The sequence below is a fragment of the Haematobia irritans genome, chromosome 1 (genome assembly GCF_050003625.1).
Source record: "Haematobia irritans isolate KBUSLIRL chromosome 1, ASM5000362v1, whole genome shotgun sequence".
Taxonomy (NCBI): domain Eukaryota; kingdom Metazoa; phylum Arthropoda; class Insecta; order Diptera; family Muscidae; genus Haematobia; species Haematobia irritans.
This window is the reverse complement of record NC_134397.1, coordinates 250,936,776-250,948,522: the sequence shown is the minus strand read 5'-3', so window position 1 is coordinate 250,948,522 and position 11,747 is coordinate 250,936,776. Positions and strand designations below refer to the sequence as shown.

Genomic DNA, 11,747 nt, shown 5'->3' with positions numbered 1-11,747 from the left:
GGTTAAAAGGTACAACTATGGCCTCGGATAGGAATGTGTATATGGTATTTAGATATTCACCTAACAGGGAACTTGGATCCACAGTGGGATGACATTCCTGAGAATACCGGTCAAGTATGAGAAGTTGGTCAATATAGTCGCCAAGACCTGGACGGGCTGGGGGCACGAATTTAGGGTCATAACTCAGTAATGTAGAGATATCGATATCGACTTTATATTCTCAAACACTCCGGGGACCGGTGATAGATACGATAGCCTATCTGCAAATGCCCAAGGCTCTCCCATCGGCAACCCATCACCGACCTCTCCAAGTCACCATCAAGCACCTGATGCATGCGCCCTTAGGTTAGGTAACCTAACCTAACCTTGGTATATCATTGGGTTTGGTGGAGCAATATCGTGAATTAGGTTAGGTTAGGTAAAAGTGGCAGCCCGATTAAATTTCAGGCTCACTTAGACTATTCAGTCCATTGTGATACCACATTTAACTAAAAGTACCTATTACATATGGGCACTTCTAGTCTTAACCACTGAACCTTCTCTATTATTTACTTTTGTGGAACCAACCAGATTGCTCCAAAAACATTAACAAACTGCTTAAGTTAACGTTTTCCAGGTCAGCCAGTAATCTAAATCTAATATCGTGAATTAGGCCTGGCACAAGGTTTAGAAGATGTTGGTCTCTGTCGGACAGTGGTGGTAGAATTTCGTAAGGAGTTGGAGTTCTTAGGCTGCTTCGGTTTGTTATGGTCGTCTGCATGGAGCATGGTGTGGTGATTCCGATTGCATACCAGGCAGGTTTTGCGCGATCGGCACCATTCACGAATATGGGTGGAACAAAGACATTTGAAACAAAATCCTTTCTCCTTAACTTCTTCTCGCCGCTGATGGACATCCATTTTGTGAAATTTGACACAATATTTCAGGGTGTGCGTTTGGTGACAAACACGGCTCTTGGGAATGCTATTTGTTGAGCTGTAAACGTAAAATTAGATTAAGTTGTGAACGAATGTGGTAAGAATTAGTCTGACGCAGTGGGAAGAATACAAAGCTTTACTAAGGGTCTGGTAATTGCACCGTTTTGGGTGCGAATTTCAGAACACGAACATTTGAGTCGGTACCTTTAAATACCCGAAGTACCCTGCCCAAACACCACTCGTTGGGAGGGAGATTATCCTCCTTAACTATTACAAAATCATTGATCTTAAGGTTCTGTTGAGCAGATTTCCATTTAAATCTCTTTTGAAGTTCACAAATGTACTCGGTTTTCCAACGCCTAGCGACATGTACCTGCAAGGTCTTCAATCGTTGCCACCGATTTAGTAGCTTCAAATTATCACTGTATTCCTCAGGGACGGCAATTAACGCAGCTCCCCCTTAGCAAATGACCCGGTGTCAATGGGACCAAATCATTTGGATCTTCACTTATGGGCGAAAGCGGCCGAGAATTCAGAATACTTTCGATTCTAACAAGTACAGTAGCAAATTCCTCATAAGTAAATTTAACACTCGCGGCGATTTTCTTCAAATGAGCCTTCATGCTTTTCACCCCGGCCTCCCACAACCTCCCCATGTGGGGCGCATGGGGTGGAATAAAATGCCATGAAAACCCGTGCAGATTGTATTTATCAGCAGTACACCTCTGTGCATTTTTCTGGTATTACTCAGATAGTGACATACTCGGTCACTACACATAGATTTCCTGTACAATGAGGTATGGGCACGGGCGGTTGTTCGATGACACTGGATGTCCAGAAAGTCTATAGTACTTTTCACCTCTGAACCATAGATATGTTTGGGCATATTGGGGGTGTCTTCTTGGAGGGCCTTTAACATACTATCCAACTGTTGTATAGGGATATATAATAGGATATCGTCGATATATTTGTACCAATGCACTATCCCATTGCCGATGAAGATATTATAGTAGTGCATCTGGAAACGGTGATCAAGGTAGATAGTTGCTAATAATCCAGAGTCACAGGCTCCTTGAAGAAGACCTTGAACCTGATGATAGATTTGACCGTCGTATGTGAATAGAATATACCCATTGAGGCAGAATCGTACGCAAGCTAATAACAATGTTGGGTCTATTGGACAACATTGGGTAACGCAGGCTAGACTTAATAAATGTTCCAGGGATGATTGGATGTCAATTCGGTTCATATTAGGATACATGTTCTCCACATCTATTTTGACGAATTTATAATTGGGACATATAAGTATCTCCCGTATGTTTAGGGTCACTGTGTCAATATTGCACACATTTTGTGGGCATAAATAGGTTTTCATTACTCTGCCTAATATGTATGTTATGATTTTGGCGACGGGGTAAGTGTACCAGCCGCGGGAACTTACGATGGCCCGGCAAGGTTGATCTGGCTTATGCGTCTTTATGGTACCATACATATAAGGGAGTTTTAATGGCTGAGTGTCTAATAATCGTAGTAATTGTTGGTATTTATACGGATAAGGAGGTTTTACGGTTTTTCCATTCTCTTTAGGCACACATGCAGATTTACGCCAATTATCGCCCAATTGGTTGAGGATTATCTTATACCGTTTATACCATAGTTCTTTAATTGTGAGGCCCTAACTGAGTGAATAGGCGCATAATAACCAAGTGTGATCTGCTTTGACACCCAGGTGTTCATTTTGGATCGATATACATCCTTAGGAATGAGCACTAAGCATTTTGCTTTATCGCTTTGGATTAGTAGAACATCCTTATGATTGCGTAGAAATGCAAGTGTCTTACGTGCCATGAGTTGTAATTTCTTTTCTAATGGGTTAAAATGTACAACTATGGCCTCGGATAGGAATGTGTATATGGTATTTAGATATTCACCTAACAGGGAACTTGGATCCACAGTGGGATGACATTCCTGAGAATACCGGTCAAGTATGAGAAGTTGGTCAATATAGTCGCCAAGACCTGGACGGGCTGGGGGCACGAATTTAGGGCCATAACTCAGTAATGTAGAGATATCGATATCGACTTTATATTCTCAAACACTCCGGGGACCGGTGATAGATACGATAGCCTATCTGCAAATGCCCAAGGCTCTCCCATCGGCAACCCATCACCGACCTCTCCAAGTCACCATCAAGCACCTGATGCATGCGCCCTTGGTCCGCATCCGTCTCAAACTATAAACACACATACAGAGCGTATGTGCTTGGTATGTCATTGGGTTTGGTGGAGCAATATCGTGAATTAGGTTAGGTTAGGTAAAAGTGGCAGCCCGATTAAATTTCAGGCTCACTTAGACTATTCAGTCCATTGTGATACCACATTTAACTAAAAGTACCTATTACATATGGGCACTTCTAGTCTTAACCACTGAACCTTCTCTATTATTTACTTTTGTGGAACCAACCAGATTGCTCCAAAAACATTAACAAACTGCTTAAGTTAACGTTTTCCAGGTCAGCCAGTAATCTAAATCTAATATCGTGAATTATGCCTGGCACAAGGTTTAGAAGATGTTGATCTCTGTCGGACAGTGGTGGTAGAATTTCGTAAGGAGTTGGAGTTCTTAGGCTGCTTCGGTTTGTTATGGTCGTCTGCATGGAGCATGGTGTGGTGATTCCGATTGCATACCAGGCAGGTTTTGCGCGATCCGCACCATTCACGAATATGGGTGGAACAAAGACATTTGAAACAAAATCCTTTCTCCTTAACTTCTTCTCGCCGCTGATGGACATCCATTTTGTGAAATTTGACACAATATTTCAGGGTGTGCGTTTGGTGACAAACACGGCTCTTGGGAATGCTATTTGTTGAGCTGTAAACGTAAAATTAGATTAAGTTGTGAACGAATGTGGTAAGAATTAGTCTGACGCAGTGGGAAGAATACAAAGCTTTACTAAGGGTCTGGTAATTGCACCGTTTTGGGTGCGAATTTCAGAACACGAACATTTGAGTCGGTACCTTTAAATACCCGAAGTACCCTGCCCAAACACCACTCGTTGGGAGGGAGATTATCCTCCTTAACTATTACAAAATCATTGATCTTAAGGTTCTGTTGAGCAGATTTCCATTTAAATCTCTTTTGAAGTTCACAAATGTACTCGGTTTTCCAACGCCTAGCGACATGTACCTGCAAGGTCTTCAATCGTTGCCACCGATTTATTAGCTTCAAATTATCACTGTATTCCTCAGGGACGGCAATTAACGCAGCTCCCCCTTAGCAAATGACCCGGTGTCAATGGGACCAAATCATTTGGATCTTCACTTATGGGCGAAAGCGGCCGAGAATTCAGAATACTTTCGATTCTAACAAGTACAGTAGCAAATTCCTCATAAGTAAATTTAACACTCGCGGCGATTTTCTTCAAATGAGCCTTCATGCTTTTCACCCCGGCCTCCCACAACCTCCCCATGTGGGGCGCATGGGGTGGAATAAAATGCCATGAAAACCCGTGCAGATTGTATTTATCAGCAGTACACCTCTGTGCATTTTTCTGGTATTACTCAGATAGTGACATACTCGGTCACTACACATAGATTTCCTGTACAATGAGGTATGGGCACGGGCGGTTGTTCGATGACACTGGATGTCCAGAAAGTCTATAGTACTTTTCACCTCTGAACCATAGATATGTTTGGGCATATTGGGGGTGTCTTCTTGGAGGGCCTTTAACATACTATCCAACTGTTGTATAGGGATATATAATAGGATATCGTCGATATATTTGTACCAATGCACTATCCCATTGCCGATGAAGATATTATAGTAGTGCATCTGGAAACGGTGATCAAGGTAGATAGTTGCTAATAATCCAGAGTCACAGGCTCCTTGAAGAAGACCTTGAACCTGATGATAGATTTGACCGTCGTATGTGAATAGAATATACCCATTGAGGCAGAATCGTACGCAAGCTAATAACAATGTTGGGTCTATTGGACAACATTGGGTAACGCAGGCTAGACTTAATAAATGTTCCAGGGATGATTGGATGTCAATTCGGTTCATATTAGGATACATGTTCTCCACATCTATTTTGACGAATTTATAATTGGGACATATAAGTATCTCCCGTATGTTTAGGGTCACTGTGTCAATATTGCACACATTTTGTGGGCATAAATAGGTTTTCATTACTCTGCCTAATATGTATGTTATGATTTTGGCGACGGGGTAAGTGTACCAGCCGCGGGAACTTACGATGGCCCGGCAAGGTTGATCTGGCTTATGCGTCTTTATGGTACCATACATATAAGGGAGTTTTAATGGCTGAGTGTCTAATAATCGTAGTAATTGTTGGTATTTATACGGATAAGGAGGTTTTACGGTTTTTCCATTCTCTTTAGGCACACATGCAGATTTACGCCAATTATCGCCCAATTGGTTGAGGATTATCTTATACCGTTTATACCATAGTTCTTTAATTGTGAGGCCCTAACTGAGTGAATAGGCGCATAATAACCAAGTGTGATCTGCTTTGACACCCAGGTGTTCATTTTGGATCGATATACATCCTTAGGAATGAGCACTAAGCATTTTGCTTTATCGCTTTGGATTAGTAGAACATCCTTATGATTGCGTAGAAATGCAAGTGTCTTACGTGCCATGAGTTGTAATTTCTTTTCTAATGGGTTAAAATGTACAACTATGGCCTCGGATAGGAATGTGTATATGGTATTTAGATATTCACCTAACAGGGAACTTGGATCCACAGTGGGATGACATTCCTGAGAATACCGGTCAAGTATGAGAAGTTGGTCAATATAGTCGCCAAGACCTGGACGGGCTGGGGGCACGAATTTAGGGCCATAACTCAGTAATGTAGAGATATCGATATCGACTTTATATTCTCAAACACTCCGGGGACCGGTGATAGATACGATAGCCTATCTGCAAATGCCCAAGGCTCTCCCATCGGCAACCCATCACCGACCTCTCCAAGTCACCATCAAGCACCTGATGCATGCGCCCTTGGTCCGCATCCGTCTCAAACTATAAACACACATACAGAGCGTATGTGCTTGGTATGTCATTGGGTTTGGTGGAGCAATATCGTGAATTAGGTTAGGTTAGGTAAAAGTGGCAGCCCGATTAAATTTCAGGCTCACTTAGACTATTCAGTCCATTGTGATACCACATTTAACTAAAAGTACCTATTACATATGGGCACTTCTAGTCTTAACCACTGAACCTTCTCTATTATTTACTTTTGTGGAACCAACCAGATTGCTCCAAAAACATTAACAAACTGCTTAAGTTAACGTTTTCCAGGTCAGCCAGTAATCTAAATCTAATATCGTGAATTATGCCTGGCACAAGGTTTAGAAGATGTTGATCTCTGTCGGACAGTGGTGGTAGAATTTCGTAAGGAGTTGGAGTTCTAAGGCTGCTTCGGTTTGTTATGGTCGTCTGCATGGAGCATGGTGTGGTGATTCCGATTGCATACCAGGCAGGTTTTGCGCGATCGGCACCATTCACGAATATGGGTGGAACAAAGACATTTGAAACAAAATCCTTTCTCCTTAACTTCTTCTCGCCGCTGATGGACATCCATTTTGTGAAATTTGACACAATATTTCAGGGTGTGCGTTTGGTGACAAACACGGCTCTTGGGAATGCTATTTGTTGAGCTGTAAACGTAAAATTAGATTAAGTTGTGAACGAATGTGGTAAGAATTAGTCTGACGCAGTGGGAAGAATACAAAGCTTTACTAAGGGTCTGGTAATTGCACCGTTTTGGGTGCGAATTTCAGAACACGAACATTTGAGTCGGTACCTTTAAATACCCGAAGTACCCTGCCCAAACACCACTCGTTGGGAGGGAGATTATCCTCCTTAACTATTACAAAATCATTGATCTTAAGGTTCTGTTGAGCAGATTTCCATTTAAATCTCTTTTGAAGTTCACAAATGTACTCGGTTTTCCAACGCCTAGCGACATGTACCTGCAAGGTCTTCAATCGTTGCCACCGATTTAGTAGCTTCAAATTATCACTGTATTCCTCAGGGACGGCAATTAACGCAGCTCCCCCTTAGCAAATGACCCGGTGTCAATGGGACCAAATCATTTGGATCTTCACTTATGGGCGAAAGCGGCCGAGAATTCAGAATACTTTCGATTCTAACAAGTACAGTAGCAAATTCCTCATAAGTAAATTTAACACTCGCGGCGATTTTCTTCAAATGAGCCTTCATGCTTTTCACCCCGGCCTCCCACAACCTCCCCATGTGGGGCGCATGGGGTGGAATAAAATGCCATGAAAACCCGTGCAGATTGTATTTATCAGCAGTACACCTCTGTGCATTTTTCTGATATTACTCAGATAGTGACATACTCGGTCACTACACATAGATTTCCTGTACAACAGTGTTGCCAACTCCCGAAGGGCAAAAAGCACCAAAACTATATTAGAAATTTTAACATGGCAGTGGCCCGCCTGGATACATGATAAATCAATGTTTGACTAAAAAAAAAAAAAAAAAAAAAAAAAAAAAAAAAAAAATGTCTTGTGCAAATTTTGGACGGTGATTTATATACATTTGCAAACATTCCAATTGTTATCCCACCAAAACCATTTTTCTTTTTTTTAAATTCAGTCTATTAAGAAAGCTTGAAAGTTTTATAACCATTTTGTACTTTTTGTTAATAACATTGGCAAAACATAAGTACAAATTTTTTACTTCACAGTTTATGGTTTGTACACCTTTTATTATTAAGTATTACATGTATTAATATTCGGTATTTAAAATACATTTTCATCTAAGAATGTTATATCAATTTCTTTTCATCCTTTGAGAATTTTTTTACAAAAAAAAAAAAAATTACAAAGATATCCCTTCTAAAATTCAGTCTGTTTATTAAGAATGCTTTACAGTTTCATAAACATTTTGTACTTTTGTTAATAACACCTAAAAATCTTTACGTACATTCACAAAACCATAAAAAACATAAAAAAACATAAGTAACATAAAAATTGCTTAGTTCAAGGTTTATGGTATTTAAACCATTTAGTATTACGTATTAATACATATATTTCAATATTTAAAATACATTTTCATCGAAGAATGTTGCATCATTTTCTTCTTCATCCTCTGGGAACAATAACGACTTAATGTAATACTGAGATTTTTTATATGTTTCGTTTGAATTTATTTTTAAACAAATTTTGTCAGGAATTTCATAATCACAACAACAAGAATTTTGATATTTTAATCCATATTTGATATGAATTAAAGAATTAATTGTATTGAGACGTATTCTATTTCTTCTTTTATTTTTAAAAAAATTCATAACACTAAATGTTCTCTCCACTTCTGCATTAGAATATGGATAACTTAAAAGATCTATTACAAAACCAGATAACTTTTGAAATGGGTATTGATTTGAAGCATTTTGGAAATTATGAACTTCTATCCAAAATGAATCGGTTCGTTGTACGTTATTCCAAGTACACAGCTTTATATTTTTAATGCATATTTCAATTTCACTTAGTTCATTTTTATCAGTAATGAATTCCTCGACAAATTTTAAAATATTTTTCTCGGAAGACGAGATAAATTTGTCGACATTAAATATGGAAATATTCTCGAGTATCTTAATATTTGAAGGGAGTCTATTCCTTATTTCAATTATAAGTGATTTTGTAAAGTTAATACAAACGTTTTTTATTACATTTTTATCAAGTGCAGAAATGTTACACTCATCGCAAGACTTTTCAAAAGAATATCCTAAATAACAATATTGATTAATAACAGAATCAATATCACCTTCATAATAATCAAAATCAATATTTGGCAATATAATTGAATTAGTTAAGCTTTTTAGCAGTCTAATTAGATCTTTAAAAAGTTTTGTATGGTCTGCATTTTGAGATTCAAAAGCCAGATTTACTTTTTGAACTTCTAATAAAACTGATGATAAATAATTTAAGTATACAAAATTTTTTTGGTCGTTATACATATTTTTCAAACTTGTTGCTTCAAATGAACTTTCATTTATGACATTAAAATGTGTTTTTAACTCCAGCCACATATTTAAAATTGATCTTATTGCTTTTTCAATTGATAACCATCTGGTTGGTGCCGCTATGGGAATCTTAGTTGGACTTTCAGAATCACTGTTAATAACTTTGTATATTTTAGTATACAATTTTTGTCTAACAGTGGAATACGCAAACCAATTATGGGTCTCTTTAACCAAAAAATTTAAATGCGATGGCAGTGATTTTTCAGTTGCTGCACAGACTGCCAGTTGCAGTGAATGGCAAACGCATCTAATAAGGGCTAGATTTTTAATATTGTATTTATCCCTTATTTTTTTATGTAAGCCATTATTGATACCGGTCATCGATGCAGCATTGTCAGTTCCGATAGCAACTAAATTTTTAAAATCCAAATGGTAGAGATTTTTTAATCTTTCTAAACCATCTAAAAGGTCTTCAGATTTTCCCCCGTTTAAATCAATCAGTCCTAAAAACGTTGTAACGAAATCTTGCTTCTGCTTGCTATAAAATCGGACGACAACACCCAATAGTTTTTCTACTGATATATCTGTACCTAATAAATAAATCGAGAGAAATATTTTTACACCTACATAGAAAAAATATCACCAAAATATTTCCAATTAAAAAGTTTATGAAAAAATATTCAATTGATAAATTAATTGGTATAATTAATTTTTTTATCAAAATAGAAACATTAAGTCAATGATTAAAAATTTAAAATTTTTAATTAAAAAATTAATTGACAATATTAACTTTTTAATCAAACTCGAAAAGTTAGTTGAAAAAGTGAAGGATTGTTTTTAATCAAAAATTTATTTCAAACTTTCAATTTTTTATTCCAACAGAAAATATTAAGTCAGTTACAAAATTTAAAATAGTTAGGTTTTTAATTAAAAAATTAATTGGGTTTGTAATCAACATCAATTAAATTTTTAATTGAATCAAGTTATAATATTATTATACTTTTACAGATTTATTTTCGAGTTTAGTGGCTAAACTCGAACTTAATATAGGTATTAAGTTTGGATGAAATAATTTTCTTATAAATGGAAATGTTTTGTAAGAAGGAAAGAATTACTGTTGTATTTTTCTTTGGATTTCGTCAATATATAATAAACTAATAAATGCATATTTTCGAATAAAATATTTCATAATATTTTTTATATAATACAAACAGTAATTATCCCATTTAATATTTTAATTAAAAAACTAACTTCTTTTCGTTATTAATCTTATTTTTTTTTAAATTTAATTAAAAAGTAAATTTTTTAATTGATTATAACTTCAATCAACTTTCTAATTGGAAATATGTTAGTGATATTTTTTTGTGTAATATCAGAAATAGGCAGTTATTCACATTGTGTGTGTTTAGTTTACTATTGCACAAACCGGTTATGCTTTCAATATTTTTTAAATACTTACTTATGTTAAATATTAAATAATGTTAATAATATATGCTACTATGTTAAAAAATTAAGATTACACATTTGTTGTAGATTTAGGTTTCTTTTGTTTAAACGATTAATTTATGGAATATGTCACTAATTTATAAAATATTTAATTATTCAGTTAATAATTTTTACTATTACGTTAAAAAAACTGGGTTAGAACGCGTATTACAAAATGATGAGCAACTTTCATACCTTCGTCTAGAATAAGGCTAAATTTAGATTCATTGAGATCTGCCAAAAGAGTTCCTATGAAATGAGGTGCCAGCACATTATTGATTATATTTGAACACTTCGTTCGATGCATAGAAAAGTTCGCAGCTTTGCTATCGTTGAACTCTTTATTGCAAATTGCGCTCAAATGGTCAATGGAGTTGAACGATATATGAATTGCGGTATAAAGAGCTAACTTCGCTTGGCTTCTCTGCATTTCATTTGGTGTTGTTGCAAAGCTGATTGTTGGCTGCTTCAACCCATGATTTGTAATTGATTTTTCAGTTCTTTGGTGTTTATCGGTTTTTCCATGCCGAACCAAATCTGAATACCTTGCATTAATTTCGCATTTACAATAAAAACACAATGCTTTTTTATCATCATTTGTTGGCTTTACCCATTTCTTTAAGAAGGGATCTGCTTCCCATGCTTTTCTATATTTTTGGGAATAGTCCATCTAAATAATATTCACCTAGTTTAATATATTTCTTTTATTTTTAATAATAATGTATATTTACCTTAAGAAAAACCCGCAAATAAGATTAAAGACGGGTGTACATTTGCAACTGACAACGGCACATGTCAAACTAAACCACAAAACAAAAAAATGCACCATCTTCCGTTCATCAAAACACCAACTTGATTTACACACATCCAACCACAGAAAAAATATGTTTCTCGCATCAACAAAAATTGTTTCAAGTTTAATCTCTTTAAATGTTATCTCAACTTTATCTTTACTATCTCTCTCACTCTCTGCACATCTTGAAAAGGTGTTGTCAACCGAACTAAACACTGCTCATCTTGAAAAAGCACCAAAAGCACTAAATGGAAATGCCAAAAAGCACCAATTTAGTGCTTTTTTTGAAAAGGCACTAAAAAGGCAATTTGGTGCTTTTTGGACATCAAAAAGCACTAAATTTGGTGCTAAAAGCACCAAATTGGCAACACTGCTGTACAATGAGGTATGGGCACGGGCGGTTGTTCGATGACACTGGATGTCCAGAAAGTCTATAGTACTTTTCACCTCTGAACCATAGATATGTTTGGGCATATTGGGGGTGTCTTCTTGGAGGGCCTTTAACATACTATCCAACTGTTGTATAGGGATA

The 11,747-nt window shown here is 36.6% G+C and overlaps 1 protein-coding gene across 1 annotated transcript; it reads right to left on the bottom strand.

Annotated features, from left to right (window-relative positions):
* Positions 1–10,460: 10,460 nt before the first annotated feature.
* On the bottom strand, positions 10,461–11,281 carry LOC142219630 (uncharacterized). Its single transcript, XM_075288524.1, has 2 exons — positions 11,154–11,281; positions 10,461–11,092 (listed from the first exon to the last, which is right to left on the bottom strand). Exon 2 carries the CDS (start codon positions 11,090–11,092, stop codon positions 10,565–10,567), a length of 528 nt encoding a protein of 175 aa, XP_075144639.1. The 5' UTR covers positions 11,154–11,281; the 3' UTR covers positions 10,461–10,564.
* Between the last annotated feature and the right edge of the window lie 466 nt (positions 11,282–11,747).

Excerpts from the sequence above, each read along its gene's own strand:
- LOC142219630 (XM_075288524.1), bottom strand. The coding sequence starts at position 11,092 with ATGGACTATTCCCAAAAATATAGAAAAGCATGGGAAGCAGATCCCTTC.